This window comes from Plectropomus leopardus, chromosome 13, assembly GCF_026936395.1.
Source record: "Plectropomus leopardus strain MGB_pleo_1.0 chromosome 13, ASM2693639v1, whole genome shotgun sequence".
In the NCBI taxonomy this organism is placed as follows: Eukaryota; Metazoa; Chordata; class Actinopteri; order Perciformes; family Serranidae; genus Plectropomus; species Plectropomus leopardus.
Genome location: NC_142188.1, coordinates 15746542 through 15764372, shown reverse-complemented (window position 1 = coordinate 15764372; position 17831 = coordinate 15746542). Strand labels below are relative to the sequence as shown.

The window sequence follows — 17831 nt, the reverse complement described above, 5'->3', positions numbered from 1 at the left end:
ACACGCCACTTGCACATTTGTAGCCACAATGCAAAACATCTATGGTAACTGGCTGCTAATATTTGTAGAGATCCTTATTTGTCCTATTTTCCTGATGTCCCACATTACCTGACTTCACCCTCGTGTTGCAGTCAATGATATGTAACACTTTATTGTCATTTTATACCCTTTCCAGTTCCTATGGGGATTCATCATTTCCTGTGATGTTTATATAGTGAGCTATAAGATTTATCACAGATCGATATAGCTGCTTTTCAAAGCCGTCTGTTTTTTTATGCGACGTGCGTCATTGGCGCGCATCAAAGACGCAAAGGCGCAATTGTACCTCTTATATATCCACCCAAGCAGCGCAGACCCGGTCGACACTTGGAATAAACATCGTCGCGGTATTACTGCCCCCTGTCCATCTTTATTATTAGCGCTTCGCTCCGCCCTCCTACCTGTAAATCTCCCCGCTCTCCTCTGGAGCGGATCTGACAGGCGCTCTCAGCTGGCCGCTCCGTGCCAGGGCTGCAGGGAATCGAATGGAGACGGTCACATCCACCCGAGCGCTCGTCCTTTTTACGCAGAATTGACATCGAAAACATCCGCAAGATTATGTAGTCTTCAGACAGAATCGTGACATTAATTCATCCCTCTGTTTTTTTGTGTGTGTTCACACTCGATTGAGGCTGCGAGAAAGTGAAATCGATCGATCGAATTCTCCGCCTGGTAATCGACAGGATCCCTGAATGGAAGACGGCTAGAAGAGAGGTCGCCTCGCCAAGAAACAGGCTGCAAACATTTTTCACTGTCGTTGTGTTTACCACCACCACAACTACTCATTGGCAGCCTCGACGGCTGCAAACGACGCCGTCTTCACCATGGCTTTCGGTGTGGAGGAGCCAGAAACCCCCTCAGACTGAGAAGAAGCGGGTAAGATTCGTCAATATTGCGGATTTAAATGCCTCTCTCCAAGGGCCACCGACCTGCTTTTTTGCTCCGGTTCGCGTGTGCGGTGTCTCACGCTGTCACGAAAAAACAATTCTGCTAAAACACAGAAACCTTATCGGGTGGGTGAACATAATCTACAGCGAAGAGGGGGATTTTTTTCAAGCAATATGGCTGGTGAGTGGGGCTGGGGACGCTGGCACAGGCTCTCCAAGGCTCCTAAATGCTAGCTGAGGCAGATGGCACCGTTCCCCATGGAAGCGACAGCTCTATGAGGACAAGTAATATCATTAATAATATAAACCCGGACTCTTCAATCTTAATATCCAAGATGGAAGACGTTGTCATCCCGTTCTCGTCTGAGGTGCCCTGCGACAATAATGGACAGCGCATGTGGTGGGCATTCCTCGCCTCCTCCATGGTGACGTTTTTTGGGGGTCTCTTCATCATCCTGCTGTGGAGGACCCTCAAATATCTGTGGACTGTTTGCTGCCACTGCAACATCAAAACCAAGGTATGTGTGCTAGTTTGACCACAAGGTGTAAAATCTCGTTTTTTTGTGTTTTTCTCTGTGACTTTATGTTCTGAAATGGCCTTCATTGTGCACATGCCACTGAGCTGCATCTGATGGCTTCCTCATTATGCATCATCTGCACCCACCAAGCAGATATCAAGTGCCAGTTGCAGTGCCTTTCTAATGAATGCATCCCTTGAATGTGATTGTTATTATCCGTTGGCTGTGTTTACCAACTCCCACTCTCCAATGAAGGGGGTGGCGTTGAATGACAGATATGGGTGGGATGAGAGGAGAGCTTCATTTTTATTTTGCTACATCAAAGTGTCCTCATGCCACATCAGCTCTGGGTGAAAGTAGATGTTTCAAGGGGCCATGCACTAGTTTCATGTAACTGAACATATGATCCTGCGCATTCCACCGGTGAGACCTAATGAAGCCCATTGAGACCTGTCATGCAGACCCCACGACATCAAGGATGTCCCTCTTATAGTATGCAACTCCTTTATGTTATTCACTCCTTAACTGTTCACACTCAGTGGTGCCTGTTATGTGCCTTTGCTGCACATTTGATGAAGATAACAGCTTGTTTCCCAGAACTGTGGCCTTCATAGCACACACAAACACTAACCTATAGCTGCTATGCACTGACTTAAGCGCATTCACTTTATATCATGCAATGACCTGAGCCACAATGCATTTCAATCCTTTGAAACTGGAGCAAATTGGTTTCATTTCTGTTGAAAACATGGGAAGAAGGCAGTGAGCAACGTAGCAGCACATGGCCCAAAAAAACAGCAAGAAAATAGTTGCAGGAAAATTACCTGAAAATAAGCAAAAAAAAGAAAAGTAAGAAACAACAGCACAAGAAAACTGATGTCATATAAGGTTTTAAAGTGTTAAACCTGCTGCTGCCATTTATTTATTGATATATAAGACGCAATTCGTATTTTCAGTAGTATTATCTTTTGTGCTCAGAGTTGCCTGTTTCATATCTGCGTTATTTGTGGTTTTATCTTGTTTTTTTTATCATGTCTTAATGCTTTCATTTAATGTTTTATTACGTTTGTGTACATCTGTTAGCCTGAGAGTGACCAAACAGAATTTCGTTGTACGTCTGCAATGACAAATTAAGTGTCTTATGTCTTATCGAAGCCTATGCAGGACTGATGCAGAATTTTTTTTTTTTTTAAAAAAGAGTGACTGCCCAGTACTTTGCTTGAGGTGGTGGTGCTTTAATGATGAATCACAGCTGATTCACATGTGTACTAAAGCCTGCTTCATACGTGACTCACGCTCTTGTGTGTAGTGCGAGTGGTTCCCTGGCTGAACAGAGGGGTAGAGAAAAGGTAATGTTGCTCAGAGTGTGCAAAACATGGCCTAATATGGAGAAAATATTTTTGATATTTAATGCTAAAAAAAATCAGATAATGGCAAGTGCTGTGACAGTCTGTCTTTAAGCGCAAAGGGTTTGAAAAAGAGGATGTAGTGACAATGATGGACGGAGGACAGAGAGAGCGATGGTGAGCTTCCTCATCCTTTGATGTGTTTGGGTTAAGTCCAGTTAAAATGGATGAGCCGTGTTTTTCGTGCTGCTCTTCTGCCATGTCCTTTCGGTGGCCTTGGCCCCTTTCTGCCCCTTTCTGTTTGGTGTTATGACAGGTGGGAGACACAGCGTCGAGTCATAATCCTTAACTGACAACAGCAGAAAAAAGCCATCATTTGCATTTGAATTCTGTAATGTGCAAAACTGGGCATTTGATGTAGTTTTTAGTTCATCCCTAAATAATTTCTTTCTTGTTGGTTGTTATGTGTCTACACTGAATGCTACCGTGAGAAACTCTTATGGGCAATAATTCAATTTTATCATTTTTGTGTGATTGTGTTGATATGATCACATCATGTTAAATGTCTCAAATGATTTTTAAAGCAAGTATGGAAATAAATTTAACAAATTTAGCTGGTGAAGGTTTTGTTTTACATTTGTGAAGATGTTTTCCAACACATTCATTTATTTTTGGTGGCCCGCCATGATCAAAACATCTCCTGCCATGAATCGATTTTAGATTTTTGAAGCTCGACTGTTTTGGAGCGCTTTTGGAATATACATGCTGTTCAGTTATTCCTTACACCACTCTCTGGGAGTGCAGAGTGTACTCTGGGCACAGACAGAGCAGCAGATTGCCAGACATAGTGAAAGTGAAACTTCATAATTAATTGCACTAGGTCTAAAAGTTTGTATTCACACTCTCTCTATAGCAGCTCCTCCTCTCATCCATTGATGTGATCTAATCAGCTCTGACTGGATCAAAACAAGCAACAGCCACACAGAAATTTTAATTTTATGGGAAACACTGAAATTGAACATCAATTTGACCATTTCAGGTGCAATTTTGCATACATTTATGTCATATAAATTGAAATATTTAAGATATTCTAAATAAAATTATGATATTGATTTCAGCCCCACATTATATTCTTCAGAAAGTCCCATAGCAGATTTGTTTCTTGGTTACTTTGGAGCTGTTGGGCATCTTGAAAAACACAAGTTGACATTTACATGATATCAGAAATACAATCAGGCCTCTGGGTTCCTGTCTATTTTCAAATCTGTTTACTCAAAGTCGTCCCATCTAAACTGCTCTTATTTACGCTGAGAGATAATTCTGCCCAGTGTGCTATTTAGGCTTTGACTTGGCTGTCTGCCTCCTGTCATTTTGCTATGCTCATGCGTCCCAGTATCAGAAATGGCACCAAACCATATGCCATCCCTCATACTTCTCACCATCTTGCTCGGAAAGTGCTGAAAGTAAACCATGCAAATATAATGAGGTATCCATCTTGTGACTGCTGGTGGGTATCTGGTTGCATCTCATCTCTTGTAAATGAGGAGAAATGTTAAAAAAAAGAAGAAACAAAGCATGTTTCTGTTGGTGCTCCCTCTCCGTGTTGCTGTGTTGCCATGTACGAGAGGCAGAGCCATCCCGTTGGGTGACTTTGGTGGGGCTTGACACTTGGCTGCAGAGGGAAAAGGCTTGTTAGGAGTATTAAGAAGGGGAAACTGGATCTGTGTTCAGCTGACTGGTGCGGCCGGCTAAGTTGGCATGTGTCAGAAACAGGATGCATAATTGGCACTGGGGGGGTCGGTGGGCTTTCTCTGGCAGTACTGGGAACCTGGAATCAGAGGCAAGGAAACAGAGGTGGAAACTCTGAGAGAGACACAGGAGGAAGTGGAAACAGGGGGTGTGAGGGTGACGAAGGGTTTTCGAGGGGGTGTTGCATTGCATGGTGTCCTCCTGTGCTCTGCCGCTGACACACAGCTGTGTCCTAATTCTTTTAAATGGCCCTCTTCTCTGTCAGGATTATAAGGGGAGGTTATGGGTCGTAGACATCATACTGAAGAAGGAGTGAGATAAGTGGGTGCAGAAAAGAGAAATTTAAATATGCAGTGCAACTTTTTGAGTCTTTGGATCAGACAGCTGTGTGACGATGACCTGTGCTGCACTGCAAAGCTACATTTAACTTTTTTTTTTCTGTGAAAATTATGGTAAACTACTGGCAGCTGTAGTTGTCATGATCTTGCCATTATTTTACAGTGTCAGTACCATAAATTACTACAAATATTATCTTTTTTTTTTACAGTATTCTTTAATGGACATTTTACAGGGTAATATTGTGTCCAAAAAGCATCAAGATGTACAGCGCTTTATTGCATTTTGAAGAAAACCCCCAGTGCATTAGAATTTGGCCATATTTCTACAGCAGTAACATTGGCTCCGAAAAGCACTAAGTTTTACAGTGTTTAACCATATTTTCAAAGAAAACAAACCAAAAAATGTAAATTACCGTTAAATGCGTCTGTATTTGTACAGCAGTGATTTTGGCTCCAAAAAGCTTTAAGATGTACAGTGTATTATTGTTTTTGCAAAAGCACAAAACACAAAAATCTGTGGATTACTGTTAGAATTTTGCCGTATTTTTTCTGCAAGTTGTTACAATGTACATTTCTGCTTAATGACATGAAGTTGCCAGTATCTACTATTATTTTACAGAGTCAATACTGTAAAGTACATCAAAAGTATATTACCATTAAAGTTGTTACAGTATTGTAGTCGAATGTGAGGTTTACAGTGTAATATTGGCTCCAAAAAATCATTTAGATTTACAGTGTTTAACTTTATTTAAAAAAAACCCCAAAAACCTGTACATTGCTGTTTGAACTTTGCTGGATTTTTTTGCAGTAGTAAGACCAGGGAACCAGGTATAATCACCCCTTTACTTCTGCCTTCCTAAAACAAGATGAGACAATTGTATTGCAACAAAACAATGTTGTATGGTTTTGCTGTCTCCCAGGTGGACTAAAAAAGCAACATAAAATAAAAAAACAAACAAACCCATATTGATTTTTCTAACACTGTGCTAGTAATGGCTACATTTATGGCATCATTTATCTGTGGGGTGTTTCACAGCGCTCAAATGCCATTCTAAACCACATATCATCCACATTTGTAATTCGATTTTCCCTCCGGTGCGTCTCTCTGAAAAACCCCCGCTCTCAGGCTATCTGGATGAGCTTCATTTTTCACCATCTTTGAGACTTCACACATTCTAAATAAGGGGTTTCCTGCTAAGGGGAACACTCACTCAAGACAATGCTAATGCATATGCATGACTGACAGAAATGGAAGCACTACCACTCAGTGATACTGAAGTGGAGGAAACCACTGCCGTGTTGCGAGGCTTGTTAGCATATAAGCCTGCTCTATTTTTCCCTCCCTATGGTGTTGTAGTGTTGCTGAATTTGTAGACTTTCTGTGCTGCTCTCCATGCCGTGCTGCTTCACTGCTGTATGGTTATCTAATGGTCTTGTTATGTACTCTGCGTCATGCCACCTCCAGGAGTTCTTATATGATGCCTCTGTTATTTGGGATGCGTGGGGAGGAGGAGTATAGAGGCTGTGCATTTGTGGCACCAGACTCTGTTTAAACATGAATGGCACTATTGGCCTGTGGAGAAAATGACACTGTGAAAAAAAGGCTTTATTAAAAAATAGAAATACCTGACATGGTGTATTGTAGGGCTGGGAAATAAACATGATTATGCAATGTACTGACATCAGAAATAAATAAAGTTAACTCAAAATAAAGTAACTCATATTGCTGTTTCCCAGACATGTTAATGAAAATCAGCCAACAGTTCAGTATCCTTAATGCAATGTACTGAAATTAAATATTACAGAGCTGTCAGCAGTGAGGCAATATGAAACAGGAAATTTAGACACTGATGTTTAAGAAGTAACATATCTGTAAATCTGATCATTCTGTGTTGTTTGTTAAATAGAAGTTAAAAGTGTGATGGAGTGGAATTTTAGTTATTTTAAACAATTATTTTTGTCAGCGCTGAATCAAAAAGTCGGTTAATTAATCTACCCACTGAAAAATCAATAGGCTACTATTTTGATAATCAAGTAATCATTTAAATCATATGACAAATAAAAAAAAAACAACATACTCCTGATTAAAGCTTCTTAATTGTGAGGATTTGCTTTATCTAAGAAACTTTTCAAAATGTATTTTGTTTTGGACTGTGGGTTGACAAAAGAAGCAATCTAAATTTGTGGGAACTGTGATTAGGATCCAAACGGCTGATGCGTTGGAAAGGTAAAGTGGTGAAAATATTATCAGTATAGTGTTCACTTAAACTGATACTGATTTTTTTGTGACTAAACTATGTTTCGTTGCTGCCCTTGTCCACAGCAGTGCATTGCTTAGCTTTTGTGGTGGTGCTCCTGCCTGCCTCTCTAAACTGAGGAGCATGCCCACTGCAACCTACTATATGTAATACACTTGCCATGGATAAGTACCTCATTCAACCCAACTTCAGAAAAGCCAAACTATCCCTTTAATGTCAGGTGATGTAATTAACAGTAACTTATATTTTGCACTATTAGCTAATGTGCAGAATTACTGGACCCTGATTTGCTTCTTAAGTAATATTTTTATGTTGATGTATGTAGTTGAGAGGCCACTAGTTTGAGTTACTTAACACAAGAAAGCCTCTACAGATGTTTAGAAGACAGCTTTGTCTTAAGGTGGAAAGGAGAACAGTCTCTAGCTCTGCATCAGTAAGAGGAGGAGCTGGTAGTGGACATGTGAGGAACAAGAACTGACACCTGTCATACCGCAGTAAGGAGGGAGATCTTTGAAGTACCTGGAGTGGTTACAATACACATCATCTTTAAACTGGTCTGAACTGACAATACAGCCGGGCTGTACAAGCCAAGTTGGCTTGGACTGTCATGTATTTCAATCCGAGCACCAAACTACACATTGTATCACTGTGTTATGGTGAGATATAAATGAGGACTACAGAAATACACCTCCCACCTCACCTCAGTACAGCAGCCTCCCCCTCACCCCCCTAAGGTGCAACATGGAGTGTTTTATGTGCACTTTAGAGCCAGCAGCCGTAAGGATGGTACAGTTTCTATCCAAACACCTCAACAAGAGCATTGATGGAGTAGTGCATGCTGTGTTTCCTTTTTATCCAAAATCTTTTGTATTGAGCTTCTGTTGTCTCTGATGTTTTTTGCTGCTGCACCAGCCCAGTGTCCCCGTGGCAATCATGGGATCATTAAAGTTTCATATTGTTTAATGAGAGTTTGATGTGCTGTGCCTTGGTTCTCCTCACTGAAGGCCAGACTCTGCTTCTGTGATGTGACTAATAAAGAGGTGGGGTGAGGACACATCTGGTGCCTAGGTCTCATTTTCTCTGACCCTTGTAAGTCTGCAGTTAGACAGTTCATGATAAAGCAAACCTGTTATCCCTTAACACTTAATAGCTTTCAGATTAAAGGTGGAAAAGTAAATCAGTTTTTCTTTGATCTGCTTTTTTTTTTAACCAGAGAGAGAAATCCATCTGATGAGAAATGGCAGCCATGGTGGATTTTTATATCATCACAATTCATTTCCATACTTGAGGATCGTTATTGATTTTTATGCACGACGGCTTGGCTTTCACTGCAGAGCAATTAATCAAACCTGAGTCTGAGACCCACCTCAGTGTTTGCATGTGTCTGAGTCTGTCGGCCTATGTGACAAAGAGAAGACCAAATCTATGGCAGAGTGAGTGAGGTATACTGGGACACTCTTCAGTGCACTTACCTTTTAGTGGAATGGATTGCGGAGGTGCCTGCAGAGAGGAACTGTTGTGAGCCTGTGTATTCCTTTTTGCTTGGCAACGGACCAGCTGCATTTCGCCAGAGCAGCATAGAGCACACACCCTGACATCAGCTGTCGCTCTCTCTGCCCTCAGCCTAACTTGGCCCACCTCGGTCTCCACTAGCTTATTGAAATCCAGAGATAATGGAAGAAATAAAATGTGCAAAGACCTGAGGAGTACAAGAGTACCACTGGATACACTTGAGAAAGACTTGCTTTGCACATATGTTTGAATTCATGTAAACTAAGGCACAATCACATTTCTTATTTTTATCCTCATTTTCGACTCACTTTGCCCCTTGGAACAGAGTTACAATGACTCAGTGACTTTGATATGACATTGATGATGCTGGTATTTATGTAAAGAGGCACGATAAGTGTTGCCGGACATTGTGAATATGCCATCTTATGCTGCGGTGATTTCTCTTTAGTGCACTCCAGGTCTCCTTTTGCTGTTGTCGCTATGTCTGTTTCACACTTTAACTTGTGCCCTGTCAGTCGATCAAACAAGCCGTTACAGTGTTGTCCACAGAATTAGAATCTATGTGTGGCGGTAGCTGATGACGAGGGTCCCCTCTCTAAATTTGGACATTTGCAGGTCTGTGAATGCAGCGGAGGTGGAGCTCTCTATGACTTCTGTTTTTCCTCAGCAGCAGTTTGACGAGTTTGAGTGGGATGGATAATTGATCTATTAGTCAGTTGAGAGCTAATCAGATCAATGGGTGAGAAAAGGACTTACTGCAGAGAAAGTCAAAGCAAACTTTAGGCCCCGCGCAATGAATGGCTAAGTTTCACTTTCACTGAGCCCGCCAATCTGCTGCTCTGTCTCTGTCTAGAGATAAACGTAAACGCACAAAATAGAGAGATAAGGACTGAGGGGTGTATTGGGCTTTACTTAGTTTTCGATGTCATCTCAGGAATGTGTATGCAGGACTACTATGTTCTTGTGGCCAGTGGTTGAGTTGCATGTGTCTTGTCATGTGTTGTTGACACTTGCTGGGAGTGAGCATGCCTCACAGCTGTCCCAGGGCAAAGCGTGACCAGTTTCCACCACAGCATGCATGCCTGTCCTCAGCCCTTCTCTTCAGGAGAAGGGCTGCAACATACAGTATTTGTGATCGATTGATTATTTATTTTGTCTAGAAAATGTCTGAATATTGTTAAAAAAAAAGCTCCTAACAATTCACCAGACATCTTTAAAATGGCCTTTTTGCAGAAACAACAGACTACAATCCAAAGATATTCAGTTTACGATGACACAAAACAGAGCAAAGCAGCTACACACAAACATTTAAATGTAAGCTTTTGCAAACTCTGTCCAGCATCACTGGTTAACTTTCTTTTTTAACACTCGTCTAATATGGAATGTGTGACTCATGAGTTATTCTTCAGTGGAGATCCTCCCTTTTCACGGCCCTAATCCCTAATTCTCCGGGTCTGATTTGATGGCCATCTAGGGACAACTGTAGTGTGCCATGCTGATGTATGGTAATCCACAGACAAGGAGAGGCTATATATCAGGCCCGACTATGTATATCATGAGGCAGACACAGAGGTCAACCCCCCTGTACCCAAACTGTGCTCCACTGCTGTCATGCTGTTATGTCTTCTTTGGCCAGTCACCGGACTATTAAAAGGACTTCCACGCCCCAGGAGCTATTCAGGGGTTAAAGGTTAGAGGGGAAGGGTATACCTGGCTCCACATGGGGGAAGAGTGCTAGACTGGCATTCCCATCATTGGAAATGTGCGATAGGGTCTAAGCCACCTGATCCTAGTCGAACTGGCACTGGAGAGTCATTTGCATATAGATCCGCTGGTTGAGACCGGCAAGGCTAAGCTGGCGAGGGAGGCCTGCAGGAGGGAGATAGCTAGCTGGTGCCTGGCTAGCCAGCGGGATCACGGCTTATGGTTTCTAGTCTACCAGCTTTCTTCCTCAGCTGTTGTTGTCCTTAAACTGCTTAACATCAGAGGATGTGTGTGTGTGTGTGTGTGTGTGTGTGTGTGTGTAGGTGGGTGATCTCACTATAGCCAGTCCGTATAAATCATATTTAATGCTACAGCAGCAGTTTCAACATTAAGAGAGAAGAGTTAAGATGATGTTGTTTTAAGAAAAAGGTGCTGATAATTGCATGGGGACATGTCTTGGTTTTGTGTGTTTAAACAGGTATTTAGCTGTAGTTTAAGGTCAGTGGTACCACTGCATACTAGTCAGAAGCGCAAACAGGACATACTTTTGTCTTTTATGCTCACTTAGGTTTCTTAAAAAATGTTATTTTTTTGTTTGTGAATGTCAGTGAAACAGTTGTAAGACACATTGTTGTTTGTCTGAATTGTTTAATACAGCCAATAGTCTACATGCACATGCAGTTTGTCTTTAGTCTTAGGCCCCAATCAGACCAAGTTCATTTTGCAAGTTGCAAGGTTTTTTTTTTGTTTGTTTGGTGCATATTTTCAAAGATATTTGCTAGGCAACCACCAAATCACCTATCCTTAGCTTAAACACTTTTTGGCTAAAGTATACTAACAGGTCTTTACAGTAAAATCTGAATGGTCAGAAGGAGGGTACTTGTTCTGGCTACTTCTTAAGAAGTAGTTGAGGCAACGATTTGAATGTGAGCTAATGTTAGCTCAACATAAAGGATGAATACTACCTCTTGATATCACAGAAGCCATTTCATCTCCTTCCAGTGTGCTGCACGGCACACACACATCCAGGCTTTCTCAGAGTGTTATGCAGTCTGGAATCAGTGTCTGCTACAGTTGTGTCTGTGCAGCTTAAAGCGAGATTGAATAAACTGCAGTGTATCTGCTCAAAAATTTGGGTGAAGCACCTCAGTCAAGTTTCCAAACTGCATATAGTAAAAGAATGTTGTCTCTGGCTGGTAATATTACGTCAGATCCCTCTTACACGTTATTTGAAGAATGTCAGCTTTTCCATCACAGAGACCCACAGTCTCGATTGAACAGGCTGAGAAATTTTCTTTGCTCCTCAGTCTGTCATTCTGTTAAATCAGAGTAAGGCTTCTAAGTAGCCTCAGTGTTCCTGAGCTGAATGCGTAATGTAATAGGGAATGAGTGATCTGTTGCACTGTATCCACTTTTGTTGATGTCTGTCGTGATTGGTGATATTTATTGTGTGATTTTGTTGTTTGGATAAGTGTTGTTTGTATTTTTGTATTTATGTGAAACTGTTGATGTCCTGGGATGCAAGAGAAATTTCAGAATTATTTCTTACAATAAAGCGAAATCTAATCTGATTGGACAATGGGGAAAAAAACGACAATGTCATTGGGTGATTTTCAGCAATGAATTGAAATTCAATTTGAGGCATTCAGGGTGTTGCCCCCGGCTGCTAAAACACGCTCTGTCTGATCGGGGCTTTATACTGCTAACATTCTCTTACCATTTCATACATAAACTATGTTTTCATACCAAGCTGTATAGACAAACTTTTATTTTAGATTTGTGAAACAGTAGTGTTAAAATACTAAAAATGTCCCAGGCTTCCACGCCATTGCATGGACTCACAATAACCAGGCAGTTCAGCACGTGCACCGCCCTGGGACTAGTCTTTTCTGGTGTGGATTATCAGGCAGAACCAGCCATCTCCCACTCTCTTCCCCATCTTCTCTCCATTCCCCTTAGCCCACCGCCCACCCTCAGAAATCACAGAAGCCGGCAGAGCACTGCAATGTGGACATCAAAACATGGTTAACGTTATAATTGTTGCTTTGAGCTGTGTGCACTGATGCACAGAGTGAGAGATGGAGACAGAGAGAGAGGGAGTGTGCAAAGGACACAGCAGTGACCTTCAAAGATCTCAGCAGGCGGTGCTTCTGCCTCCTATTTGGAGATCAGCTCTCTCTCGTAGCAACATACATGGCTCTGTGAAGCCGGCCCTGAGGGCGAACATACGAGCACAAACAAGCTCACAGAGCCAGTCAGGAAAGTGCTGGGATTACACATCACCAGCACCACAGCCACCATTGCCCTCAGCAACCTGTCTCAATTAACCTCCAAGGGGGCTAGGCTAATATGCTAATTGTCATTCTCCTAGCAGGCTAACAGCAGGCTCAGGTTTCTCTCTGTGTGCCAGCAATGTGCTTTCATCGCCACCATGCTACAACGCTAAGATTGCACCCCATTTGGCAGCATCCCAGTCAGTGTCTATTAGTTAAGTGAGCACCAGACACTAATAAAATGTTTTTTATGGGGAGATACAAGTTGCACTGACAGTGAAGGGCAGCCTACAAGCTGAACCCTGCTCAGCCAAAGTGAGGGGGCCTACTACACAATGATTTTACCTCTTGACTTCTTCTGACATTTTCGAGAGTGGCTGCGCAGAATGAATAGCCCAGCTGTCAATTACAGCCTTGTTTGATGCTCGCAAAAGTGAAATCCCAGAAGGTGCTGTCTCACTCAGGTTCCGTCTGCTGCCCGGCGTTGCTCTGAAAGCTGTGAAATGTATCTAGACGTGAACCAAGCAAGGCAAGCGAGACCAATTTCAGAGTGACATGAGCTTTGTAAGATGATGCGGTGAGTGTTGAGCCGGGAATGACAGCATGTGTAGACATCATGTACAGATGATGCACAGAGTGCATGGGTTCATCGCTGAACGCCTCATTAAAGATAGATGATAATGCAGAGCTGCCATGCTGCTCTCTGACAGCCTTTGAGATTAAGCAACTCTTTAATTGGGCAGCAGTTGGAAGACTATTAAGTTGCCTTGCTGCCCTTCTGGGGACCATGTGGACTATTCACGGCACAGGTACAGAGTGTGGACTGGGAGCTGGAGAGGTGCCAGATCATTGGCCGAGGTGCCTTTGAGCAAGGCTGCCCACAGAAATGGCTGGGCGGCCTTGCCCTTGAGCGAGGCACCAAACCTCTAACTGCTCAGGACACTGCTATGGTGAGCCATCATTCTGACACCTCTCCTGCGTGCATGTGCCTGTGTATGTGTTAATAAAAGATATGGTGTGTAGGATTTTCCTGAAAAACAATATATAGACTCATACAAAATTAATCCCTCTCAGTCATTATTCATGGCCCACTAGAAGTGTGTGGCGGTGTATTTATCTGCAGAGACTCTGCCTGTATTTTATACTTTTTGTCTCATTGTCTGTGCTCGGGATTTTCCAGGACACAGCGTTCAGGTGAGGTTGGGACTTTACAAAAAGGTCGGGACCAGTTGCCAGACAATGAGCATGGGAATTTGCATTTTTTAGAAAAGTGAAAGTATGACCTGCCTTACTCTGCCTCACTCTGCCTCTGACTGACTTACCCTGACAGTCTTACGCTGACCATAACCAATCATATCTAATCATCCCAACCAATGTAAGGCAACGAGTACTAGCTGATCAAAGGAGAGTAGGATGGGTCATGCCTTTGCTTTCCTAGGAGGCGCAAATTCGAGCAGCATACATCCGAGAGGGAACCTCAAAAATTAAAAATCACAGACAAAACGCTGGTAGAATGTAAAAATAGCGAGGCAAAACATCAAGCGGACAAAGCTCATTTAGTCAAGAGTAAATCTGGGGGGTTGGCTTTCTCTTTACATTTTGCTGGTGATATTATATTAACCCTACAATTCCTGCAGAGTGTACATTCAAGAAAATAACAACAGAATGAAAAATAAATTTCCCCAAGGGAACAAATTAAGTACATTGTTACTATTATGATGTGCTTTGTGTGTTGATGTCAGACATTCTCACAGAAAGTTGTATATTTCTGTTTATGAGCCTCATTAGAAACCATGCAAGTGAATACACTCGACTGCACACATACACATACACACTCACAGAGATAAGAAATAAATTCTCTAATTGGTCTGGCCGTAATTTCAGTCAGTATGTACTTTACATCATGTATCATGTAATTGGCATCTGTTATAAACAGACGCTAAGAAGCTGCTTGTTATGGCTTCAGTGCCAGATGTGATGTCTCATTCTTTGGTCTTGTCTTGTCAGATGGATTTGCATAATGCTCGGAAGTGTACATGTTGCCTGTAAACAGATCACTTCCTTTTTCACAGCTGTGTAAAGTACATATAGAGCCGTGGATCAGTCTGCAGAAGTGTTTTTGTATTTAATTGCAATTTTCCTGTATTACAGTGAATGTAGTGTGGTCATATCAGTTCAGTGGAGGTCAAGTTACAGAAATGTGGCTCCATGGTAATTATTTGAATCCAAAATAGATTGCAGCATTATTAACACTTGGCTTAGAAATGTGTCAAATGTGAGAAAACAATTGATTCAGAGTGGCAGGCAGATACACGATAAGAATGTAGTTTGCAATATTCTTCCAGCACTGATGGTCATTATGACCCAATATATCATTTAAATGGTATTTTCTGTATTATTGTCAATCAGGATTCACACTCCGGGTGCTTCTGGGTAGTTTGTGGTCTGTTGTTAAAATTTGTGGTTCAATTATGATGTTGACCAGGGGAGCAGCAGGGATTAGTTCTAATATTCAGTGAAACATAATACTGTCTATGGTGCTCATCTGAGATGTGGAATCCATTGGTCACAGTAACACACAGCAGTTGTGCTCCATATCAGTGTTTTGGCAGGATGCATTGAGCATTATGACCACAGGCCTCAGCTATTCTGCACAAGTGAAGCATTTCAGCACCATGGAGAGCTCAGTAAGGGAGCCTGAGCACGGCCTCTTACATGTGAGGCTATGTTGGATTTAAAAGTCAGACATTTCATAGCTTTGTTTAACCTTTTGAAACCTGAGCAAATAAGTTTGATTTCTTTTTTTTTTACAGAAACATAGGGAGAGGGCAATGAGCAACTCAACAAGACATGGCCCAGAAATGAGCAAGAAATGAGTAAAAAATGACTAGAAACCTACCTGAATATAAGAAAAAAGAGAAAGGTAAAAAAAAAAAGTAAACAAACCTGACAATTACTTAAAACAGAGCTGAATTTTTTTTTAAAAAAAATCTATATTTCCTTTTGCTGTAACAGAATTCAAAATATATAATTCTAATCATTATGACATTTTCCCTGTTTTTTTTGTTAAATTTCCCCATTTTAAAAAAAAGAAAAATCATTTTCTGATTTTTTTTGTCACCTTTTACTAATTTCTTACTGCCTTTCCCCCCAATGTTTTTGAAAGGAATTAAACCAGTTTGCTCAGGTTTCAAAGGGTGAAACAGCTTGTAAAAGGCATATGAACACAGCACGAGAAAACTGATGTCGGTCCAGGTTTCAAAGGGTGAAACAATCTGACAACTTGTAGTTTCTCATGTAAAATACAGATGGCAAAGCATAAGATGGCCCTAACATAATACCTTGTTTCAAAATTATAATAGCCTTTTAAGATGAGGGCATCTAGTAAAGAATAGAGTAAATTTCCTGAAAAATGAACTTTCTTCTAAGATTCCTCTATTCAAATTGGATGAATGCACATTATTACATGTAAACATATATCTTTACTTCCTGGACATTATTCATTGTGTGGCAATGGACATTGATGACATTTTTGAGCAATCTCATTTTACAGAGCAGCTCCCTGGCCTTTAACTAGTGCTCAGTGTCATTGCATGTCAAAAGCAGGGTTTAATTGGCTGCATTGACACTAAGCAGGGATGTGGACAGTTTGTTAATATTGCAACAGTGGAGTGGTGGTGGTGCATGGCAGCACTATCTGAGTTCCCTGTGAGTGCTGCGCAGACGTAAAAATCATGACGATAGTGCCATTAGTTCATTTTTCACCAGCAGAGGGGCTAAAAATGTAAAGTTTGTCACAAGAGTGGAGCTAAAGGAAAGGGTTTATCCCCTTGGGAGCATTTGCTCAGCGAATTTCATGGGAAGCTGCTTATTAGATTATGCATGTAAGATTACATTATGTGCAAAGTTGACGTTCTGGCCTAAGGGAGGCCCCTAGGAGGAAGCTCATGAGTGTTCAGAATCGACAGGATTCAATCTTTGGGCAGCATAAATGCACCCAATAAATGTCATGGATGCCACATAACTAGAGTTTGCCACGTAACTAGAGTTTGGCTCGCACAAATCATTCGCTCATGATGCAAATGATTTCACTGAAACTTGTTTAAGAATATGAGTCCTTAAAAAACAAACTACATTCAGAGAAAATATTTCCATCTTTTGTGAGCAAGTGCCTGAAAAACAGAGTCAGAGAATGCTCTCCCAACCCCGCTGGGATAAACTGCAAGGTGAGATTTAGATTACGTTTTAACTGAAAAAAAGAGAATGCAGAACTAGATAATAACTTTTAACCAAATTTTTGTTCGATTTTAACATTTCCAGTAAATAGCAGAAAAAGGAGGTATTAGAACCTGACTGATACTGGAGATGTGATATGAATCTGAAATCTGAAAAATAATTGTTTTCTTGCATAAACACCACATAAACAAAAAAATGATAAAAATACCACAGAGATTGTGACATTTTACATCTGAAAAATAAACCTGCCTTGTCAAACTAAGGACTAGCCCACACATACACAGTTTTCTTTTTTTTTTTTAGATTTCTCTAGGCATTTTGGCCTTTCACCCACATGAAAACAGTCTTATGCCACTCAAAACCTTTGTAAAAATCCTTCCAGTGTTAAAGGGTTAACAGAGTTTTTGGCTTGAAACGTCAGTTATCTCCTTTGTCACAAAGGGGGCAACATTTTGTGTAATGGCGGATGTGGTCAAAATAGTGTTTACAAATACAGTACATGCCAGTACATTAAACTGTATCTCTCACTGCTGTCCTAACCACTGCCACTGTAAAGCATGTCAGTCCCGAAAGGTCCGCTAAAGGCTTTGGCAGTAGGCCGTCTTCATAGCAGACATTTGGACATGTCATATCAGGAAAAGCACAGGTGTAATTAATATCATTAGTAACGGCTGCATTCCATTTAAATGTACCACAACAAAATCTTTGGTGTTGCGAACACTGACAGACCGTTACCTTACGGGGACAGAAGCATAATTGATATTATTAGTTCCACCTTTGCTTTTCCTCTCATGTCAATCTGAATTTTCTGCTGTGAAAAAGGCCAATGACAAAACAGCTGAATCCGTCAGTTGAAAAATATGGTAAAAAAAATATTTAAAAAATAAAAATTAAAAATTGATAACTGTGTTTTTATTACTTTATCTTTTGCTTACACATTACTACTTATGTTTTATCAAATACAGTTTATC

At 41.2% G+C, this 17831-nt stretch overlaps 1 protein-coding gene across 19 annotated transcripts in view; it reads left to right on the top strand.

Annotated features, from left to right (window-relative positions):
* Positions 1–340: 340 nt before the first annotated feature.
* The window catches only part of kcnma1a (potassium large conductance calcium-activated channel, subfamily M, alpha member 1a), a 176042-nt gene continuing 158551 nt past the window's right edge, over positions 341–17831 (top strand). For 9 of the 19 annotated variants that reach the window (XM_088086719.1, XM_088086716.1, XM_088086718.1 and 6 more), the window contains exon 1: positions 341–1444. In XM_088086719.1, the coding sequence (XP_087942845.1) occupies positions 1154–1444 (291 nt within the window). In that variant the 5' untranslated portion in view covers positions 341–1153. The remainder of the gene's footprint in view (positions 1445–17831) is intronic. The other 10 variants (XM_088086727.1, XM_088086726.1, XM_042502562.2 and 7 more) reach the window with 2 other exon arrangements.